The sequence below is a fragment of the Protopterus annectens genome, chromosome 5.part0 (assembly GCF_019279795.1).
Source record: "Protopterus annectens isolate FY-2018-M chromosome 5.part0, PAN1.0, whole genome shotgun sequence".
Taxonomy (NCBI): domain Eukaryota; kingdom Metazoa; phylum Chordata; order Ceratodontiformes; family Protopteridae; genus Protopterus; species Protopterus annectens.
In genome coordinates this window covers 1,613,664,243-1,613,688,277 of record NC_056735.1, presented here as the reverse complement: position 1 = coordinate 1,613,688,277, position 24,035 = coordinate 1,613,664,243, and the positions used below count along the sequence as shown (strand labels likewise).

Sequence of the window (24,035 nt, the reverse complement as noted above, 5' to 3'; positions counted from 1 at the left end):
AGAAGAAGATGTGGTTCCGGAAGTCGCAACAACCCCGTTTCACTCCGGACCCCCAGTCCTTCCGCGGCAGAGGTCAGGGTGGACGCCGCCCTAGAGGCAGAGGGGGCCTGAGGAACTTTGGGTCCAGAGAACCGTTCTCTGACTGGCCTACACAACAGCCTTGAGAGTTACCCGACTGCTCCACTCTGGAGGCAGTCGGGGGGTGCTTCTCGAGGCACCTAGCAGCTTGGGAGTCCATCACGACCGTCCGCTGGGTGCTTCGCATCATATCCAGAGGTTACCAGATCCCTTTCTCCCATTTCCCTCGCAATCCCAGACACCTCCCCGACGTCCCACCTGAGCAGAGGGAGGCCGCAGCTGCGGAAATCCAGCGGCTGCTAGAAAAAAGAGCCATCCAGCACGTCCCCCCAGACCAGTATGGATCAGGCTTTTACTCCAGGTTCCTCTTGGTGCCAAAAAAGACGGGGGACTTCAGACCGATCCTCTACCTATCCCTTTTGAACCTGTCAGTAACCAAGGAAAATTTCCGGATGGTCACTCTTCAATCCATTCTCCCCCTCCTGTGGGAGAACGACTGGATGTGCTCTATAGACCTCAAGGATGCGTACTACCACATTCTGATGGACAGACGATCCAGGAGGTTTCTCCGCTTCCGGCTAGGAGCCAGCCATTACCAATTCAGGGCCCTTCCCTTTGGTCTCACCACAGCCACCAGGGTGTTCACCAAAGTTCTGTCGGTGATAGCGGCCCACCTGCGACTGCAGGGCATTCTGGTTTTCCCATACCTAGATGACTGGCTCCTGACCGCCTCCACAAGGCATCTACTCTGCGCAGCCAGAAACTCCTTTCTTCACCTAGCGGCCCGGCTGGGGATCACTATCAACATAGAGAAATCTTCCTTTTCTCCAACTCAAACCATAGATTTCATTGGAGCAAGATTGGACACAAACAGGCGTCTAGCCCTCTTAACTCCAGACAGAATGCGGACCTTAAGACTCCATCTGCGGGCCATCCTCCTACCCCAGGCACCCCCGCGGAACTGGTCCTGAGGGCTTTGGGTTCGATGGCGGCCACCATCAACCTATTGCCGATGGCGCGTCTGAACATGAGTCCTGCAATGGACTCTCCAAGTTCAATGGTCTTTTCTGCAATTCCTCTGTACCACCCACCCTCAGCAGGGTTTGCAAGGAGGCCCTCTTATGGTGGCTCCAATCCCCGGACCTCCAGAAGGGGCGCCCCTTTTCTATGTCGCTTCCCCTAACCACGGTGACCACGGACGCCTCTCGCCTCGGGTGGGGGGGCATTGTGCGGGCAGGACAGTCCAAGGCACGTGGAACAGCACGGAGACCTCTCTGCATATAAATGTCCTAGAGATGAGGGCGGTGCTTTTGGCGTTGCAAGCACTACAGAGCCTTCTTCCTGTAGGAACGATTGCAATCCAGATGGACAACATGACAGTAGTCTGGTACATCGACAAACAGGGAGGAACCAGGTCTTATCCCCTTTGTCGAGAGGCCATGAGAGTGTGGGAATGGGCGATTTCTACCAACCGCTTTCTCATAGCGACGCACATTCCGGGACGGTCCAACATTTTAGCAGACAAGTTGAGTCGCACCATTCTCTCGCCGTACGAGTGGTCTCTGAACCCAAAAGTAGCGAAGCAGATATTCTCCACTTGGGGTCAACCTTGTTGCGATCTTTAAGCCTCTCCTTCAAATGCAACGACTACTTCGCTCTAATTCCCCCACCCGGGGAATCCCCACGAGACGCTCTGGTGCATGCTTGGCCCCCCGGTCTCCTTTATGCTTATCCTCCTCTTCCGCTGATGTTGAAGTTTCTTCAGAAAGCCAGTCGGTTGCAGAACAAGATAATCCTCATTGCCCCATTCTGGCCTCACCAGGCTTGGTTCCCGTATCTTTGGTCTCACCTAGTGAATCCTCCCTGGATTCTGGATCCCATTCCGGATCTCATAACCCATCTATTGATCTTCCGACCCCAATCTGACAGCCTCAAGCTCACGGCTTGGTTGATCCAGTTCCAAGGTTAGGTAGGACTCCTGGTATCTCTTCCCAGGTCAAAGCTATTCTGGTGGCGGCGCATAAGCCATCCACCAGAAAGGTCTATGATAGCAAATGGAAACGTTTTCTATTTGGGTGGAGCACAGAGATCTAGATCCTTTCACAGCTCCGTTGCCTGAGGTGTTAGATTTCCTATCAGGACTCTTCGATCAGGGAGCCAGCTCCTCTACAGTCAAGGTTCAGTTGGTGGCTATCTCTCACTATCACGTAGGAAGCGGCCTTGGACCGTTGATCTCCTCCAAGTTATGCAAGGCCTTTCTGAGGGGTACCTTCTTACTCAGACCCTCGGAAGGAAGCAGTCCCTCCTTGGGACTTAACTTTGGTATTGCAGGCACTTACAGCCTCCCTTTGAACATTTAATTTTAGGTAAATATGTGCCATATATTATACAAGGTGATGATGTTAAAAATTTTCTCCCAACAGTATAGTATGTTACTTTCTGTATATTTAATAATGTTATAGTGTTTTGTAATAAACATTTTTTATTAAAAATATTTTACAGTTTTTTCATTTATGTTCTTTATATGATGTTATATGTCTCACTCAGACTTAAAAGTATTTGGACCATTTGCCAGTATATTAGATTTTAATTCACCTATTAAAATAATAAAAATATCTCAACTAGAAAATTAATCAGTTTATTCTTAAAATTCCAAAAGTCATTGTTGTGGCACACAAACTCTTAAACACGTTGGAAAACGATTTAGACACAATTATTGATCCTGGCATCAGAAGGGTCATATTTAAATCAGTTGTTAAAGGAGGTATATTTAGAAGAAAATATAATTTTTACAAAAACAAAATACACAACAGAAGGAAGATCTAAAAAAATAGAGGGATAGAAGAACTGCAACAAAAATTGCAATATTTAGATATTAAGAATTTAAACATTTCACAATTAATTGAACACATATTAAGCAGACATTTATAGTTGTTGGTTTAAAATGGAGTTTGGAGTTATGGTACAATATTGCATCTAGAATGTTAAAGTAGATAAACATCTAATATGAATGTTTTGAAGGACAGTTGACTAAAATGGTGTAACTTAGAAAATACTATGTTGTTTTTTTTTATAATATGTAATCTGAAGTAGTTAACTTCATTTGTGCATCAACCTATGGGTCTTCGGATCCATATTGGATCCGAGCCGGCAGTTTTCAACAGCATAGATCCGAGCTCCAAGCTCCTCCCCCTACCCATAATCCCCTGCCAACCCTACCTGACTTCAGATCTAGTTTGCCGCGGTTTCATCCAGCAACTCGATCACCGAGTTCCAGGCTTAGCGTCTTTTTGTGAAAAAATTTTACCCTTTTATTGTAACTTTAGTGTGCGTGTGTTGTGTACAGGTCCCTCATTAGTTTCCTTTTACCTGTCTGTTAATCTTCTTCATAGTTTTCCTTCCCCACCCTCATTAGTGCGTTAGGGAGTGTGCTGTGTGTTGGGGCCTAGCATGTGTGTTTTCTTTCAGTATGTCGGAGGCCCCAAAAGCTGTTTTTTCCAAGTGTACCGAGTGTGGCCATAAGCTATCCCCGGTGGATGGCCACACTCGGTGCATGTTGTGCCTTGGGGTTGGACACCTGTCGTCAGGTTGCTCCATATGTGCGGCGTTCAACCCCAGGGCACTTAAGGACCGGTGGACTAAGCTGGTTCTGGCGGGACTGCTGCCCCCGGACTCTGCTTCAGCCTCCGTTCCCATGGTGGCTCCTGCCGCGGCTACTGCCACTCCTGCCTCCCTTCCACTGGCCGGGACTCAACCTCCCGCTTCGGGCCAGGAGGATAGGGAGTCCAGGAAAGAGAAGCGGAAGGAGAAGCACCACAAGCGGCGGGCCGAGGCCACTTCATTGGCCCCGCCGGCTAACCGGTCTTCTCCCTCCAGGACTTCCGAGCCTTCCACCCCTCGGCTCCAGTCTCCTTCTTTTTCACCGGGACCGGAGGAGGAGGAGGCCCGGCCCCCATCGAGGTGGCACTCCCGTCCCGCCTCGGTGGCCTCATCCAGATCCACCCGAAGCCTGAATGACGCAGACTTGGACCGGATGATGAGAAGATTCCTCCAGGCCCAGCTGCAGATGGGAGTGCTCTGCCCCTTCTCCGGCTCGACATCTTTTTTTGCCCCAATTGCTCCTCCTCTGACCCGCTTCCCAGGTTTGGAGTTTTCGGAGCCAGGGGGTGTCGGCGCCGACAGTATCGGGTACTTCAGCGCCGACAATGCCCTCAAGTCTGTCGGGTCCCTTTTCTTCGGATCCGCGAGGGTCTCAGTGTGCCTTCGGCTCCGCCCAGGTCGGAGCATACTGGACCTTCGGATCCAACCGCGTCGGCTCCGGCCCCAATCCGCCCGTCGGATCCGAGTGAGGGTCTGCTCTCGGATCCGAGAGAGAGCGGCTCTCCTTCGGCATTTGACGTAGTGGAGAGGGTTCTGTTGAGGGATTCCAGACCCCCGGCCTTGGCTACGGCTCCACCCTGCACCCCATCTTAGATGGGTCCGACTTCCGTCAGCCAGTCCCAGGGACAGCCTGCTGCGACGTCCCAGGTCGTTCCGTTGGAACATGACGTTGCTGGTGAGGTCTCCTCGGACAGCCCCCCAGAGGAGATTCCTCACAAGCGCAAGTGCAAGAGGAGGCACTTGGACTCCCCTGAGTCCTTGACCGAGGACACAGATTTGGAGGAAGAGGAAGGTTCCCCAAGATCACCCCCAGAGGATGTCTCATTTGGAGACATCATGGAGATGCTCAGGATTAGGGGGGGGGTCTGCCGCAAAGACTACCTCCGAATCTGTTTTCCTGGAGGCGTTTGAAGTAGGCCCGTATACCTCTTGGGTGTCCCCTCCAGCTGATCCCCTGGTAGATCTGATCACTACCAGGGTGTGGAAGGAGCCGGACACTGTGGAGCCAGTCCCAAAAAGACCTGACAAAATACTTAGTCCACCCTTCGACAGATCTCACTGGAGTAAGGGAACCCCTGTAGATGCCATGTTGGTGGTGGTGGCCACTAAAAGGGAATTAGCCCAGGAGAGTCCCTCGGTCCATCCTCCAGACAAGGAGTCTCGGTTGATGGATCGATTATGGAAGCGGGTTTTTAGTTCAGCTACCTCCTCACTGAGGTCACTGAACTACATTTTCCAAGAACCAAAAGGGACAGAAGAAGATGTGGTTCCGGAAGTCGCAACAACCCCGTTTCACTCCGGACCCCCAGTCCTTCCGCGGCAGAGGTCAGGGTGGACGCCGCCCTAGAGGCAGAGGGGGCCTGAGGAACTTTGGGTCCAGAGAACCGTTCTCTGACTGGCCTACACAACAGCCTTGAAGGGTTACCCGACTGCTCCACTCTGGAGGCAGTCGGGGGGTGCTTCTCGAGGCACCTAGCAGCTTGGGAGTCCATCACGACCGTCCGCTGGGTGCTTCGCATCATATCCAGAGGTTACCAGATCCCTTTCTCCCATTTCCCTCACAATCCCAGACACCTCCCCGACGTCCCACCTGAGCAGAGGGAGGCCGCAGCTGCGGAAATCCAGCGGCTGCTAGAAAAAAGAGCCATCCAGCACGTCCCCCCAGACCAGTATGGATCAGGCTTTTACTCCAGGTTCCTCTTGGTGCCAAAAAAGACGGGGGACTTCAGACCGATCCTCTACCTATCCCTTTTGAACCTGTCAGTAACCAAGGAAAATTTCCGGATGGTCACTCTTCAATCCATTCTCCCCCTCCTGTGGGAGAACGACTGGATGTGCTCTATAGACCTCAAGGATGCGTACTACCACATTCTGATGGACAGACGATCCAGGAGGTTTCTCCGCTTCCAGCTAGGAGCCAGCCATTACCAATTCAGGGCCCTTCCCTTTGGTCTCACCACAGCCACCAGGGTGTTCACCAAAGTTCTGTCGGTGATAGCGGCCCACCTGCGACTGCAGGGCATTCTGGTTTTCCCATACCTAGATGACTGGCTCCTGACCGCCTCCACAAGGCATCTACTCTGCGCAGCCAGAAACTCCTTTCTTCACCTAGCGGCCCGGCTGGGGATCACTATCAACATAGAGAAATCTTCCTTTTCTCCAACTCAAACCATAGATTTCATTGGAGCAAGATTGGACACAAACAGGCGTCTAGCCCTCTTAACTCCAGACAGAGTGCGGACCTTAAGACTCTATGTGCGGGCCATCCTCCTACCCCAGGCACCCCCAGCGGAATTGGTCCTGAGGGCTTTGGGTTCGATGGCGGCTACCATCAACCTATTGCCGATGGCGCGTCTGAACATGAGAGTCCTGCAATGGACTCTCCAAGTTCAATGGTCTTTTCTGCAATTCCCTCTGTACCACCCAATTCCCCTCAGCAGGGTTTGCAAGGAGGCCCTCTTATGGTGGCTCCAATCCCCGGACCTCCAGAAGGGGCGCCCCTTTTCTATGTCGCTTCCCCTAACCACGGTGACCACGGACGCCTCTCGGGTGGGGGGCATTGTGCGGGCAGGACAGTCCAAGGCACGTGGAACAGCACGGAGACCTCTCTGCATATAAATGTCCTAGAGATGAGGGCGGTGCTTTTGGCATTGCAAGCACTACAGAGCCTTCTTCCTGTAGGAACGATTGCAATCCAGATGGACAACATGACAGTAGTCTGGTACATCGACAAACAGGGAGGAACCAGGTCTTATCCCCTTTGTCGAGAGGCCATGAGAGTGTGGGAATGGGCGATTTCCACCAACCGCTTTCTCATAGCGACGCACATTCCGGGACGGTCCAACATTTTAGCAGACAAGTTGAGTCGCACCATTCTCTCGCCGTACGAGTGGTCTCTGAACCCAAAAGTAGCGAAGCAGATATTCTCCACTTGGGGTCAACCTTGTTGCGATCTTTAAGCCTCTCCTTCAAATGCAACGACTACTTCGCTCTAATTCCCCCACCCGGGGAATCCCCACGAGATGCTCTGGTGCATGCTTGGCCCCCCGGTCTCCTTTATGCTTATCCTCCTCTTCCGCTGATGTTGAAGTTTCTTCAGAAAGCCAGTCGGTTGCAGAACAAGATAATCCTCATTGCCCCATTCTGGCCTCACCAGGCTTGGTTCCCGTATCTTTGGTCTCACCTAGTGAATCCTCCCTGCATTCTGGATCCCATTCTGGATCTCATAACCCATCTATTGGATCTTCCGACCCCGAATCTGGACAGCCTCAAGCTCACGGCTTGGTTGATCCAGTTCCAAGGTTAGGTAGGACTCCTGGTATCTCTTCCCAGGTCAAAGCTATTCTGGTGGCGGCGCATAAGCCATCCACCAGAAAGGTCTATGATAGCAAATGGAAACGTTTTTCTATTTGGGTGGAGCACAGAGATCTAGATCCTTTCACAGCTCCGTTGCCTGAGGTGTTAGATTTCCTATCAGGACTCTTCGATCAGGGAGCCAGCTCCTCTACAGTCAAGGTTCAGTTGGTGGCTATCTCTCACTATCACGTAGGAAGCGACCTTGGACCGTTGATCTCCTCCAAGTTATGCAAGGCCTTTCTGAAGGGTACCTTCTTACTCAGACCCCCGGGAAGGAAGCAGTCCCTCCTTGGGACTTAACTTTGGTATTGCAGGCACTTACAGCCCCTCCCTTTGAACCTGCAGCTTCAGTAGATCTTAAATTTTTATCATGGAAAACTGCCTTTCTTGTAGCTATCACCTCAGCTCGAAGGGTTTCTGATATTCAAGCCCTTTGTGCAAAACCACCTTATTTGTCCTTCCACAAAGACAGAGTCTACCTCAGGACCAATCCCTCCTTTCTTCCAAAAATTGCATCCGAATCGAATATTAATCAGTCCATTAACCTACCAGTTTTTTTCCCCAACTACCAAAACAAAGGGGAACATAAGTTACATCTGTTGGATCTGCACAGACAACTGCACTTTTATTTACACAGAACAGCTGGTCATAGGCAATCAGATCAGCTGTTCATTTCCTTTGCCAAATTTAACTTAGGAAAGACTGTTTCCAAAGTCACACTGTCCAGATGGATTTCTCAGTGTATTCTGTTGGCATATGAATGTACTGGTCGGCCCGCACCTCTAGGAGTTCATGCCCACTTTACCCGGTCTGTCTCTACCTCGGCGGCCTTTCGTTCTAGACTCTCGTTGGATGATATCTGCTCAGCAGCAACATGGGCTTCGTCTCATACCTTCATTAATCACTACAAGCTGGATATTGTCTCCAGAGGGAGAGCATCCTTTGGCTCTGCAGTGCTCCGGAACATCCTTCCTTGAGGACCGCCCAAGATTTAGGTAGCTGGGGACTCTGTCCCATAGGTTGATGCACAAATGAAGTTAACTACTTCAGATTAAGAAGTTATGTACTCACCATAACGTTCCATCTGAGTAGGTAAACTTCATTTGTCAGCAACCGACTCCCCCCCCCCCCCCTCCGTCCCCCTGACCTTCGGATGTTCGAGATGTTACCTTCCTTATGGCAAGGGTATGTAGCTAGTTTTGCGGGTGATTTTTGTATGTTTATCTAGCAGTGGGCAAACTCGATCTGAGGTCAGGTAGGGTTGGCAGGGGATTATGGGTAGGGGGAGGAGCTTGGAGCTCAGATCTATGCTGTTGGAAACTGCCGGCTCGGATCCGAAGACCCATAGGTTGCTGACAAATTAAGTTTACCTACTCAGATGGAACGTTATGGTGAGTACATAACTTTTTATTATGATATATAAAATCATTCCTGTCAAATAATATCTTTGGTAATGTGGAATAGACTGATAAAGCCCTGGACCAAAGTTCAGTTATTGACTCTGGTGCTGTAATGGGTGGGTGGGGAGGTTAATAAGGAGCAGCAAACACTGGCCCACATAATTTAGAGGGAAGAGGAATTGATGGTCTGGTGGTAGTTTCACCAGCTACAAGCAGAGAATTGCAGGCAAAACAGATTTATCACAAGACATAGGCTTAATCTCTACCAAGCTGATGACAGCAGTCATCAGTGGGTGGCAAACTTGTGGGTAAGAGCACTCGCATGCCTTTTTTTTTTTTTTTTTTTTTAGCTTAGTCCCCTTTCTTATCATTGAACCCCTGTCTCCCAGTTACCCAGTAGACCCTTTTCCTTGAGGATGATATACCTATGACTCGCTCATTACAATGGGGAGATAGTTGCGCAAACTGGTAGTGGGACTTGTCTGTATAGAGTTCTTGTCTTAAACCCTCCTAATCTGTACGTGCTTGATAGCATCCAAGGGGTTGACATGTGTGGAACTTTGATACATTTCTGCCTTCACATGTGATGCAGTTATTTGGCCTTGCTGCCTTGTAGACAGGAATCTCCAAGTATTCCCTGTTGCCTGCATCAGGTATTCTGTGTTCAAGAGAGTGCCGCATCTCCCCAAGAGAGGAAGCAGGCTAAACCTAATCATTCCTTTCCTCCCTTATACCACTTCCCACAGGTGTGTGAGACATGAATCGAATTTGTCACCTGGGTTGTAGCAAGGACTTATCTATGCCAGCAGACCTGAGTAGTTCCCTGGTTTGTTGCATAACAGCTTAGCACTGTGTTATCATTTTGCAGTATAGTTTGAATGTCATCTTGATGCAGCATTTCTTTTACTTCAGAAAAAAATGCAAATAGTATTTTAACATTTGACTTTTAATGTATGCATCACCCTTTTATCTTCATCTTTTGTATTGCTTTTCTTCTCTTGTTTGACTTCCTTTCTTCCCATTTGTCTTATTTTTTCTTTTATCTTGTGATTTTGCTTCTGTCTTTACATGCCTTTTATTGTTGTTATCTTATTTCCCAGCTTACCTCCTCTTGCATATAATCATGTTTACCACTATTTGAAATGCTGCCATTAGCCCACATTTCTTATTGCTGTTTTATTGCACCTTTTAGCCTTTAAATTAGATTATTAGCTTTGTACAACATAACTGCATGGCTTGAATATACATTAATTATTGTACTAGTGTAATCAACATTTCTGCTTTTAGCATGTTAATTTATTTTTCCTATTTGCACTTCTGAACATTGTTGCTGAAGTATTTTTGCTTTGCATTTTTCTGTTGTTTATAGCTCTGCTTAGTGGAACAGTTTGATTAATAACTTGAAAATTACCCAAAATAAGTTTTTTGTTCAACAAACTGCACATTAATAGCTTGGGATGTACTTAGATTAATTTTAAATGTTAGTGTCATGAAATGTGAACGAAGCATATGTTTTGAGAAAGCACTGTATTAGAGATTAGTTAAAAATACAATATTGTTGTTTGCATGGATGGCCTTAGGCTTACATAGACTAGACAGTCACCAGTGGAGCTGTATGCCCAGGTGTGCTTTTCCCCTTTACTTTTTTTAACCAAATAAAAAGTTGTACTGCCACAACACCCCTGTTCAAAACAGTCACAGCTGTAGTACCCTGCAAGTAAAGTGCTGTATAGCTCTGAATGTCTTCGTTTCTTCTCAGTCTGACTTGCATTCTATACATCCACTCAAAGTCCTTCAGCTGTGTGAATGATTTTGTAATTGATTGGCTAGATTATATTGTGAGTGAGCCCATACAGGAAGCCTGGAAACTTTGAAGAATGGAGTTGTAATTGCCTGTGCTGATGATAGAAGCAGTGCTAACAGTTTGCAAGAGAATGCTGTGTTTGGCTGCAGCTTATGCAGCTCATGTAAAATGGTCTGTTCTGTAGTAGGTAAGTTTTTTTCCCTACACCCTGGGTAACACCCACATATTATAGGCAGAAGTCTTTATCATTAGTTGGTTCAGGGACTGTCTAGATGAACTGACTCTGGTGTGCTGCTGTTTACTTAACTTTAGACACAGCTCTCAACTGTCCCTGATTTTGCTTCATACTTTTGCCCTGTTCCTCATAAAATGTTTGATTTCTGGTAAATCACTGAAGAATATAGGCAGTCAAGTTTCATACTTTGTATTGTTCAAAAAATATATGTTGATGTAGAATGTGTTCTTTTAACCTTTAAGTAAATTCAATTAATATTTAAAATCTTTCCTGATTTTATGTATTTCTCTTGTATCATATGCTGGTTTTGCACTGATCCTTGAGTAAAGAAATAGAGTGCTTTTAATAGTCATAATTATGGATTAGAATGACTAATTTCTCCATGTGTGAAGCAAGCTGAGGTACGCTGTGGTGGCTGGCTACAGCGTGTTTATGTGAAACATAGTAGGAGTACATTTTATTTGTAATTATAATCAGATCTCTGAGGTGTACACAGTCAGTAATATGGATACAACTGCTGGATGTAGGTGCTGTCTGTGCTGTAAAATGACTGATACTGCTGTCATTTGCTTAAATTAAACTGTCACCTCACAGCAATAGGTTCTCCTGTTCGATTCTCAGCTGGAGTGCCTTCCATGTGGAGTCTGCAGGTCCTCCCCGCAGTCAAGTGATGTATAAAGACATGCAGGTAGGTGCGTGTATGAATGGGTGTGCCTTCTTTAAAGATTGGGCATCAGGCTGGCAACTTGACACCATAAAAATCCAGTGCCAATCATTAGCAGACTGGAGTTCTGCTGTGGCAACCCCTAACCAGGAAAATCTGAAAGACTTTTTTTATTTTGGCTGTGCAGGGCTAATGTGTATTATGTGAGACACTTGTTTTAATCTCTGCCAGTCAACTGAGATATTACACGGTCAAGAAAATGACAATAACTGCTGAGTATAAGGGGTTGTCTGTGGATGAAGTTGACTGACCTTGCATTTGTTTGCTCAGGTCAAACAATTATTATTCTTTCTCTGCAGGATTTGTCTGCATTTCTGCATTTTTGTCAAAGAAATTTGAAATACTGTCCTATGGCCATTATTTTTTTCTGTAACTAAACATCTGAGCTTTGCGCAGCAATCAAAGTGGTTATAATTGCTGGAAATAGGCGGGCTGTCTATTGGTGAAAGTGACTGACACTGCTGTCATGACTGAGTAATGTAGTCTTTAATATGACTTTGCAGGACATGTATGCATATGTGCAAAGCAAGTTGGAATGGTTTGCTTTTACTGCCTTTTTGATTACAGTTTAACAGGGTGAGAAACATGAAAGTCATCCCTGATTTGGCACCCATGTCTCTTAACAGAAGTGGGCAACTTGTAACATGATCATCTCCCAGGCCCCTGCTTGTAAATGTTTCATCTCCCAAGCCATTGCTTACACTTATCAGAGGTACCAGAACTTGTCAGAGATTTGGGATGCATGGCTAGGCTTGAAAAGGCTCTTGTGGTCATTAGCCTAGTAAACACCTATGAACTGGCATGGCAGAAGAAGTGTTACAATTTATTTCTTGAAATCAGTATGACATCTGCACATGTGTGCATGGAAGTGTTGTACTGTATCTAAGAGTAATACATTGTCCATAATTTCACTTTCTGTCAGCATTGTCCATGATATGTGGCTATTATTGACTGTTCGGGCTGGTTGTGTATGACAGCAATGGATTTTTGACAAATTTTGCAGTGAGTGGCAGTTTCATCTCTCAGTGCTTGTGTCTGTGGTTAAATGCTTGGTAATGGTTCCTTTTGTTTGGAGTCTGCATGTTCTCCTTGTCTTTGTTTGGGTTTTATCCAGGTACTTTAGTTTCCTTTGCAACTCAGAGAGACCTGCTGTAAGTGAACTGCCTGTCCTCCAATTTACATGTAGGCAAATATGTAGTGTGTGTGTGCATGTGCACATGTATTCGTAAGACCGAGCACACTTGCACACCCACATTTATCTTATTTCATTCCCTCCAGTACAAGTCTTTTGAGTGTGTACCTTTAAATCCTAGTGGGTGTGGCCTAAGCCTTTAAAAATGAAGTTAACAACTTACAATTCTTATAAATACTCATTGACAGAGGTCAAATATCAGTACAATTGTGTTTGCCATCATGTATGCTTCAAGATAAAATATTCTGATAGCTTGTATGTATCATGGTTTTGGAATTATTAAAGCAAATATGAACAGGCAATATTTGACGCCTAGAGGAGCAGTAGGAGGTAACTGCGAAACGCCTGGAGACGTCACTCGGCTGTAGACTTGGTGTGTGTATTTGAAACCTTGGTGAAGAAAATATCACCAATTTTATCTGTGGTCGCACACAATATTAGAGGCATGTAGGTGTGGTGAGACATACATGCCCATCATGTCTCCTTGACCCCCTGCTTTCTTAACTGGCCGTGCTCAGAAGATTGTCATACCTTGTGTAGGTCTTGGGGCTAGTTACATCACAGATATGCAGAAAAATGTACACATCATTGTTTTGGCAAACAGTAGGGAACAAAAAAATCTTTAAAAATAATGCATAAAATGCATTACAGTAAATCTAAAATATAGACCCTCTGAGGGCCTGGGAGTTCCACAGACCCCTCCCCCATGTGTATAAAGGGATTTTGACAGAGGTTTAGTATAGGGGCCCTATCCTCAGACTCTGCCCCAGGTCCACTTAATCTGAAACCAGCCCTGCTCAGAGGCGTGCACAGACGGTCACTGTAGCTTGCACATGGCTGGCCGAGGTTAGTGTGGTCATTATTTCTTTAATTTCCCTTAGATTCAAACCTCAAGGTGGGCACAGAATGTTGCTTTAGGTTTTCTGGTGAAGCATACTGTCTAGGGGCAACAAGAGGGAATAAATTACTATGCTTGTTATTTTTTCACTTTCCTCACAGTCAAACATCAGACATATATATGGGTAGCTGTTTTTGTTGCAAGGGTGAGAAGGCATTATGTTTATATATCTGTAACATCAACAAGTTGAAATATATTGCCGTAGCCATTTATTGTTTCACAGTTATCCAAATCTAATATCAAAGGGGGAGGACAGAAGGTGGTTTTCTTTTCAGGGTAGGGAAGATGTGCATATGTATGACGGGAACAACTTCTAATGCATTGTTGTGGCTTTGTTCTTTCACTTTCATCCCAGTCTGACACTATTTGGGTACACATAAAATGACTTTTTGGGGAGAGGAGACTCAGGTAGGCACTGTTCGCATATATGAGTTATGTATCCTGACAGTCATTTGTGTTCTCAGTTTATTAGGGAGTATGGTTTTGTCAGCTTTTGAACAAATAATCATTGGAAACAACTTGGTTCTTCTTGAATTTCCTTCCTTTCTCATTATTTTTTTAGGAATCAGTGGACCAGAAGGCTGGAAAAAAAAACTCTAAAATGCCCATTGGAGCATTTAGAACTCTGTAGCATCTAGGGCTGCTGTCTTAATTCCATTATTTCCTCTACAGTTATTGCAGTGCAGTCTTGGACAGGTAGATGTGTTGAAAGGATGGTGGAGAAAGCTGAAGAGTAAGCATGAAAGTGAATGTCTTTCCTTGGTCATAATTTTTACTCAGGGCATCATTGGAACAAATATTTATAACAAAGTTCTAAAATGCACCTTCAAAGCATCTACTACACATGAACTTCTGGGGGCCTAAGTGATCCCCAGACCCCCCCTGCTTAATCCATTTATTTCCTATACAGTTACTACAATGCAGTCTTGGTTAATTAGGATGTGTTGCACAGAATGAGAAAAAAAACTAAAGAAAAAGTGTAAAAGCAAGGCAGTCTGGGCGGGTGGTGTGGGGACCTCTGGTAGAGGAAACTGTATGTTGGGGCAGAGGGCTGGTGGGGAGTGGGGAGGGTGGTGCTTTATGGAGTCATTTGCTTTAATTATGGCAGTATTAGTTTCAGTTTACTATACAGTGGTAATTAAAATACATAGAAAACCACCTGTCACCCCTACTTCCAGTAACCACTGGTGTCCCACAAGGGTCCATTCTCGGCCCACTGCTATTCTCATTATTTACTAATGACATAGCATCATCCCTACCCTCTGCCTCAATAGTCCAATACGCAGATGATACCACCATAATATGTGCAGCCCACACCCTCGACAAACTTAAATCATAACCCAAAACAGCTTATTCTTTTCAGTCCAAGTAGATCTCCCCCATAAACAGTGATTGTGCAATAATATCCAAAGACAATACTAATATCACTCCAACACTACACACTAAGCTTTTGGAGTAGAAATTGACAATAAACTCAAATTCGACATCCCTATTTCCCAAACAATCAAGAAAGTCAACAAAAAGATCGGACTCCTTTATAGAAACCACCGCTACATGACCAGACACACAAAATCCACCATAGCAAGAACCCATCTGTTATCTGTACTTCTTTATGCTTCTCCAATCTCTACCAACCTTCACCAAGCAGACCTCACTAAAATTGAATCATGCTACAACAAAACTGCCAAATTTGCTAATGAAGCCACTCATAGGTCCCATCACTGCCAATCCCTTAGACAACTCAACTGGTGTGAGTTTCCACAACTCCTCCTACTCAGCTAACGTACCACTGTCCATAAGCTCTACTACCTTCCTATGAAAACACCTGCCTTGCAACAATTAATTCAACCCTATGCACCCTCCAGAAACCTAAGATCAACACACCGGAACCACAGAAGTGTCACCAAGCACAAAAATGAGGCTGGTAAATTCCTCTTTCCCTGCTGCATTGCAAAAACCTGGAACCTCCTACCAGATCATCTAATGTCTACATCCTCACCTTACCTCTTCAAAAAAAACATCAAATCCCACTTCATGCAAAACTGGCTATGTTCATGTCTCCCCCCAAGCTAGTCCAAATCTACTCACTGCTATTAATACTTTACCAAATAAAGAATACTGCCATGGTTCTCTACCTCTAATAGTTTATTGACACAAGACTAGAAAATAAAGTATTCTCTACTGCAAATAAACTATCTGTACCATCTTACCCTATATGCTCAAATTCTACCAGATACTCAACTGTAAATCATTTTGATCTATTGTTTGTAACTGCATTCAACTAACATGGTGTACTTTGTGCATGAATATTTGTACCTTGTGAATGTTAACTAATGTAATGTAATACTTGTGGAGCTTTTCTCCCCGGGCCGCCGCTGAAAACGGACCCGTGTCCAGTCGGACCTTCCCGGTAAACAAATGTAAAATAAAATAAAAATAAATAGAGCAGTTCATTTTTTTTTTTCCTTTTTGAGTGTGATTGCTGTTGCATGGCCACATCCTCTGAGGTTTAGGAACTTACAAATGTTTCTGCTGTACATAAGTAAAGTTGTCTTACTGACATGCTTCCTGCCTACCATTTTCTTTTTGTGTGGTTCCCATTCTGACTTTTGAGCCTTCTTGGCTGCTACTGTACTGACCTATTCATTCCCATAGGGGTTAAAGCTCTGTCTCCCTTACAGGCAATAGGAGAGTGCACTGGGACTTGTGCTGTTGTTCACATGGAAGAATCAGGATTTTTCTGTTCCCTACCCTGAGTTGAGTATATGCCCATCCCCTCACATCATGATGGAGGCAGGTGTGTACAGACTCTCATTCTTTTCCTGCCCTGGTCATCTCTTCCAGTGCTGGGATCACTCATCAACCCCAGGTTATCTGGGCCTTAGTCAGGAATGTATCCCTTGTATGCCTGGTACCATCTTTGTTCTACCATTTTGTGTGTCTCATGTTTTATTCTTCTGTTATGAAAAAAAGATGCATGTACTTATATGACACTGAAATTTGTTGCTTTAATGTTTGTTTTGTTCTGTTACTAAAAATGTAGCACTAAGTTTGGAACTGTTACATTTAATTTACTTACCTGTTTCAGGTTATGTTAATGTTTTGTAAGAAACCATGTCAGAATACCTGCGCATAAGTGGACCTCTCAACCTCTTGGTTCAAGAATTCTGGATAAAATCAAAAATAATGAGGGAACAAAGGCCCACAAATCAGGGACAGCCCACTGCTGTTCATACTGATGATGGACTACATTAGAAACAGGTTGGAGGGGACAGATCAACAAAGGTACTGTATGCAGCCAATGTGGCAATACAGGTAGACTCTGAGCAATAACTTCAGTAAAGGATAGGTGAATGGGATGCAAAACTGAAGGCACATGGGATGAATCTAAGCACAGATAAGACGGTGGTAATGGCAGCAAGTTAGGGAAAGCAGAAGAAGCTGAGAATTGGGATAAAATTGAAGATAGTGGAACAGATTAATAGCTTCAAGTATCTGTGAGGGGTGGTTGAGGAGAAGGGAATTTTGAATGAAGAAGTCAAAGCTAGAATCAGAAGGGCTGCATCCAAATGGCTTGTAGTCTGAGCTGTAGTCTATGATAGAAGAATATCAAAGAAGCTGAAAAGTAAGGTGTACAAGACAGTGATGCAACCAGTACTACTGTATGGTACAGAAACATGGGCAGTAAAGGCAGAGGAGATGAGGAAGCTAGAGGTGATGGAAATGAAGTGCCTGAGAAGGGTAGTAGGATGCACGATGTGGGACAGACGAAGAAGTGAGGACATAAGAGCAGAAGCTAGAGTAGCTCTAGTTGCAGAAAAGATCAACGAGAGCAGATTAAGGTGGTCTGGACACGTGCAGAAATGCAGAAGACAATCTAGTCAAGATGATTTGGGACAGACAGGAAGAAGGTAAGTGGAAACAAGGATGTCCAGCAAAAAGGTGTATGGACTGTGAGAGACAAGATCTGTGAAAGTCAGGAATGAGTGTCGAAGAAGACAGGAGTGTGGCATTGAATCGAGAGATGGCAACAGTTAACATGATACTCCAACCCTATGTAGAAAATGGGGAAAAAAAGAGGGTTGATGATGATGATGAGGGAATTTAGAATATTTTTGTTATAAACAGAATGTTGCTATAATAACAACTTTTGCATTAGCATGTATTTTCTGAAAGATATGAAGTCTGAAACTCAAATTTGTGTCATTATTTAGTGACTTCAGTCCTTAATTATTTGCCAGAAAACCACAAATTTTATGAGGAAAAGAACAAAACTATGAGGCAAAATTCTGGAAACTTGAGCGGTATGAACATGACAAACAAAGAACATTATGTATAATGCTTGGCATCATTCTTTGAAAAACAAGGCAAGATGGGATGTGAGACTGAAAAATGAAACAACAGTTTTATTGAGAAGATGCACTTGTGCTGTGTAATTAAACTGTTAGATACGAAAGTTCTGCTGTTTCTGCTTGAGCTGTTTAATTTCCCCTACCATTACTAGGGAACAGGTCATCAGTGCACTTTCCAAGGCCAAAAACAGTACATCGATGGGCCTCAATAACATCCCAGGATGTTTAATAAGAAGCATGAAACATGACCTATCTGGTCCACTTGAATCATTTTTCAGCTGGAGTCTTCAGTCAGGTTTTTTGCCCAAGGAATGGAAGATGACTACAGTCATTCATCTGCACAAAGAAGGTGCAACCACTGATCTGGGTAACTACAGGCCCAGAAGTCTTACCAGGCTCATATGTAAGGCCATGAAAAGAATCATCATGGACATGATAAATGAGGGCATACATAACCTGCAAATGCTGGACCCATCACAGTTTGGCTTTGTTAAAGGAAGGTCATGCCTATTAAATCTGGTGGACTTTTTTGAGAGGGTCATCAAAGCACTGGATGAAGGTAAGACTCAGCTTACTTTTACCTGGTCAATGCTTTTGATACAATACCCCTCTCAGGCATTATAGACAAGTTCACCAATTTAGGTATAAGCCCTTTTATCACCCAATGCATAGATAATTGTCTCACTGATAGGACCCAGGAGGTCAAAATAGGTGAGGCCACCTTCGCCAACAGACCAGTCACTAACAGTCCCCCCAGAGCTCGGTACTGGGCCTACTGTTTTTTAGCATCTATTTCTCCGAAGTGGAGGCAAATGCTGAAGGTTTATGGCTGACTATGTTTGCAGACGATTGCAAATTGGGGGTTATTATAGACTCCCCTGCAGAGACTGGCATTCCTCAAGAAAGTCTGTCTGTGACTTACAAATGGTGCCAAAGCCATGGTGTTAAACTCAATGCTAAAAAATGCATAATTTTATGCTTTGAGATGTCAACATCCCACTAGCTACCATGTTGATAATACAACTCTGAGTCGATCTAGTGATTGGGGATTTGGGTACGCATGTAGACAGTAGTCTTACCTTCGACTACCACATGGTCACAGTGGAGATGAAATCCTTTTATGTTGTGCAGCTTCTAAGTAAGGGTATGACGTCTAGGTCCAAAGAGGTCATTAACCCACTGTACTCCGCCCTTATCAGACCAGTCGTAGAGTACAGTGCTACCTTTGGTATACACCTGACCAGACATATGCAGCAACTAGAATGACCTCAGAGGCTCCTTACAAAAAGAATACAAGGCATAACATACCTGCCTTATGCAGAGTGCCTTAAAGCCCTTTCCCTCTACTCAGTCTCCTATAGATTACTGAGGGGTGAGCTATGCCTGGCTTACAAGCATCCGTAAACCCTAGACTTAAGAATATCTTACATATTTGTAAGTCAAGGAGTACCAGAAATTCAAGGTCTAGGGACCTGAATTTTGTCTGTGACTTAAACAGAACGTACTGGAGCGACAGCTATGTGTCCCAGAGACTGCCACTCCTGTGGAACAGACTTCCCATCAATGTGAAGCTGAGTTAATCTATTACCGAATTTAATAGCTACCTAGGCCAGTGGATGGAGAATAATAAATTTTCACTGGGCCTGGGGACTCATGTCCCTTATCAGCAGAGGTAGCTTATAAATGCCTGGCCTCAAATGTCCTATTTGGGTGCAGGACATCGTTATTCTTTTGGGAAAACTTGACTAGGCTTAGAAATCCCCCCACCCACAACCCCCTCCCAACGTGGTCATTAGCCTAGCAACAATGTATGAATCTGTGAATTTGCTGTTTTTTCTGAAGTATTTTTAAAGCTCTAATTCTAATACTAAATCATTAGGTAGCTTTTATGTCTGCTCATGTTATTTTTTTCTTTTTTATATAGTCTGACAAACATGATTTAATAGGCAATAATATAAACATGAAGGAAATTTGTTTCTCTCTGTTGCAGGTTACATTTTATTTTATTGGGAAGCATAATCTGCAGTATTTTTTTTTTGAGAGGAGGCCTGATCAATAAGACTAGAATAAAGACTTGTACCTCTGCCATGGGTTTTTCATAGACATCGTCCTGCCACTGGCCTGTCTTGGCTTGAATTGAATCCCGTTGTAGAGCTTGTAGAACCTTCAGTGGTGTGACAAAGCCATACTGGGCTTCTAGCAAAGCCAGATCAATCTTCTCAGCTTTCAGAACTGTAATGACTTCATCTCTTGCCTAAAGAGAAAAAAAAATAATTTCAGGTAACTCTTTTCTTAATAGAAGTCACATTTCTTGATCGTTTTATTGCTGTATTTTTCAAATAAACTTTTATTAAAATGTTTTGATTGGCTGTTGTTTCCTCCATGCCAGACAAAATCTCTCTGAATTGCGATTCTGTTCTATATAGGAGAAATGCAAATGCCATTTGTGATAAAAACAGATGATTTTATATTATGACAGACTGAAAAAAAAACAGTTGTTGAGTGTCCTCTCCAAGGTCCCCGCTTTTGTGGAACTTTAGGTCTCTGAAGTGCTCAGATTCCCCCATGCCATTTCATTTTGAGGCCTTTGATATACTGCCTTAATTTGTTACTGTAATGGTGCCAGAGCAACCACTAGCACTTGTGATAGCATGTTAGAGTGAAATGCTAATGGATGTTTCATTTTCTGATTATCAGCAATTGAATATATCAACTTGAATACTGACAGTTTTATTTACCTAATTTTAAAACTTTAAAAACACTTAGAGCAATTATAAAATTTCCACACCTTGATTTAAAACGTAACTGATTTATAAAAAGTATTTTTCCAAATTCACAGCAGCTGTATCTATTCACAATGTTGACGCTATTCATTAAGCAGTGGGTATTGTAAAGTAGGGCTGCTGCACATTTCAGCTGTGTACCAAAACCCTTTGTGATTCATAGAAAAATTTTACACATTGGGTTAACACGTTGTGCACAGTCTTAAACAGCTGTGAACACACAGTATGCCATCCACACACCACGTTTACAGATTATCCCTCCCCAGGATCATACTCTCATCACAAACAGTACACCACCTTTGTACAGGCTGATCCCCATGTGGTGGATTGTGAGACCGTAGCTGCACACAGACAAGGTAGTGTACTGTACTTGAGACCATTGATCCCCCTTCCTTGCAGATGTATTGTCTAGTACACAGAGCTGAGCAACATATAAGGGATAATGATAAGCGAATATGGACATACTGATACAGAACACCAGCATATTAAACACAGTATGCAGGTGGCTTGGATGCCTCTCTGTAGTATGTTGTTTATGAACGCTAGGGATCATTTCACTGTCTGTAATTTGCAGCATGAAATAGAGTATTCCTGCCATCTTAAAAAATGTAAACTTATACACTTCACTTTAATACTGAAAATACTGATTGTCACACTACTCCATCAGACCACATGGAAGCCCCTGCTATGGGTCTTTATGTATTGTAATGTTACACAGGGTAAAACAGAGGTAAGAGACAAGAAAGGGATCAGTAATTCTAGGAAGAGAATTAATAATGTACCTTAAAAATAGGTAGTTAGTTACTTCAAAGTTAGAGTATAGGGAGATAAAAGGGTGGTTGGGAAGAACTAGATCAGGAATATTACAGGTTGGATCTTTAATGCAATATATGTTTGAGTAATGCATTCCAATACTCAATGAATTAAGAGGATTCTTTACTGTTAAACACAAGTTTATGAGCTGTCAGATGCTTGATTGCCATTTATCTAAACCCCTCCCATGTAACAGATGATCTGTCTACCCAGTTTAATGTGATATATAGTTTAACTAATATAATGAGGGTAATCAACGGGTAGGTTTGCATTGTAGTCAGACCGTGGGGGTGAAGCATGGTAAATTCTCATGAAAGGGTTGATTTCTTATACCTCATCTTTTGTAGTTGAACCTTTAGAGAATTCCAAAGTTGTTCTTGCAATGGGTTTTAATTTCCTTTTTTTCCTTGGGTACAGAGTGAGGAATCTGTTACTCATTCCAAATCTTATCTGCTGCCCTGACAGTGAATAAAAGGCAAAAATCTTTTGCTTATTTATTTATTTTTTTGTATTTTTCTGTACAAACTACATGCAGAACAGTACTTTTGATGGGAGTTACACTTGCATTAGCGACTGCAAGGTGTTTTCAAATCACTGTTTTGAGTGGAAAAGAAATTTCACACACTTTTAAGAAATGTTCAAGTTCTCCTGAAATAACAGAACGTTTAACATTGTTTGACTGCACATAAGGACGTCGTGGCCCATTTTCCTACATTCTGGACAAGTGACAAATTCTCATGTACTAATAGCTTAATTCTTTCCCCTTCCATCCCATACAAACATTTGTCTTATGTTTTTCCTATGCATTAACTTATTTTACTATTTTTCATGTTGTCACCTTTTCAGGAAGCCATTATCACATTTGGGTAGTGTGACTTGAAGTTGGCATTGTGTTGGCTCCAGCTTTTTCATTAATGTATGGGAGTCTCTTCCTGCACTTCAGTCTTGTCTGGGTCTCATGCAGCAATGTGTCCCACTCATTGACTTCTACAATGCTCTGAAGGACTGCTATTTCTCTGAGTCAAGAAAGAAACATACTTGCTGGCTGACTTAATCTTAGGAGCTGAAGCAATAAAAAGTGAAAATGATTTGTCTTTTGCTGATACCTTTTTATGTATACTACTTATTGTCAGTGGATACTAGTACAGAGAAGTGTGCCTTCACAAATGGATGAAAACCTTTTTTGTTTTTAATGAGCATCTTAGGTTCTTTGTTTTCTGTCTGAATAAATGAAAGGATTGTGGAGGCTACATGTGGGTGCCAAGTCCTTTTACTGCTCAGTGAGATGAACTTAGAGACTGAAGTGTTGTTACCAGGTTCCATACTGCCTAAAGAAGTTATCCGTGTGAATATATTATTGCATTTGGCTTACTTCTGGAGGAAGTTTGCCTGTTTATTAAGAAGTATTTGGGGCATTGATCACTGCTGCAGTAGCCTTGGCTATATGGGTTGTATCCTGATAAATGTGATAGAAAAAGAAAACAAGCAATGCCCCTCCCTATAGGATGAGTCTGATGGCAGTGAGGGGATATGTCTAACAAGTGCAGAGGGGGGTTGGGGAAGAAAAAGCTTCAAATAACCCTTCTCTGGAGATTAATACCCATATTCTAATGAGTGTTGTGGCTGAATACTTCCAGTGGATATCTGGAAAGTTATCTTCAAAGAGGTTTTCATGTCATGAGCTGACACAGTATGTGTTCAGGTTTTTCCTCTCTCTTTTTCTCCTTTTTGTTAGTCCCACAAAATAAACATTTTGAAACATTGAGGGAAACTGTTTTCAGGACCATGATGGAAACATACTTGGGGTTTACTGATCTAGGGAAATTATATACAATGTTAGATAAAGTTTGTTCCTCATCCTGAACTGGCAGACTCAGACATATTGCACCTAAAATATAATAGTGATGAATTCTGTTTCTTACTGCATTTAAATAAACTGACTGATAAACATTCTAATAGAAAAATAGCAACCTTTTGAGGTTTATGAATTGGTAAAACTGTGGCTTGTGCTACTGATGAGTTTTCTTTTAGTTGCCGAGTACAAACTATGCTGTCGGGTGTGTGTGTGTGGGGGGGGGGGGGGGGTAATGTAAATAAGTAACTCCACTCACTGTTCATCTAAAAGGTGTAATCCTTTATAAGAATTTTCCTGCATTAACTGGTTAAGAATGTTGGTACAAGTCCCTCTTTCCTTGTTTGGAGGAGGTAGATTTAGACAGCAAACTCTTATACAAAAGTGATTATATCTTTCAAGATGCATATTTGTTTGATACCTTAAAATTAGTTTTGCAAGTTCTGTAGAGTTGAGGTCCATTGTATCTGGTAATGTTAAGTCGTGTATCTCGCCTTTCATTCTTGCTGGTTGGGTTCAGAGCCGATCCTCGGCTCCGACTCGGCCATCTTCTAAAGTTCGAGAGCTACAAACTGGCTCGAGGCCTCCCCATATCCCATGATGCCTGGCGCTAGATACCCAGATCTCGTTTGCCGCTTCTGCTGCGAGGTTGCTGTACTGGCTCAGGT

The 24,035-nt window shown here is 43.7% G+C and overlaps 1 protein-coding gene across 2 annotated transcripts in view; it reads right to left on the bottom strand.

The window, feature by feature from the left end:
• The window catches only part of FILIP1L (filamin A interacting protein 1 like), a 2,033,704-nt gene that overhangs the window by 686,948 nt on the left and 1,322,721 nt on the right, over positions 1-24,035 (bottom strand). For both annotated transcript variants that reach the window (XM_044071370.1, XM_044071371.1), the window contains one exon: positions 20,000-20,173. In XM_044071370.1, the coding sequence (XP_043927305.1) occupies positions 20,000-20,173 (174 nt within the window). The remainder of the gene's footprint in view (positions 1-19,999; positions 20,174-24,035) is intronic.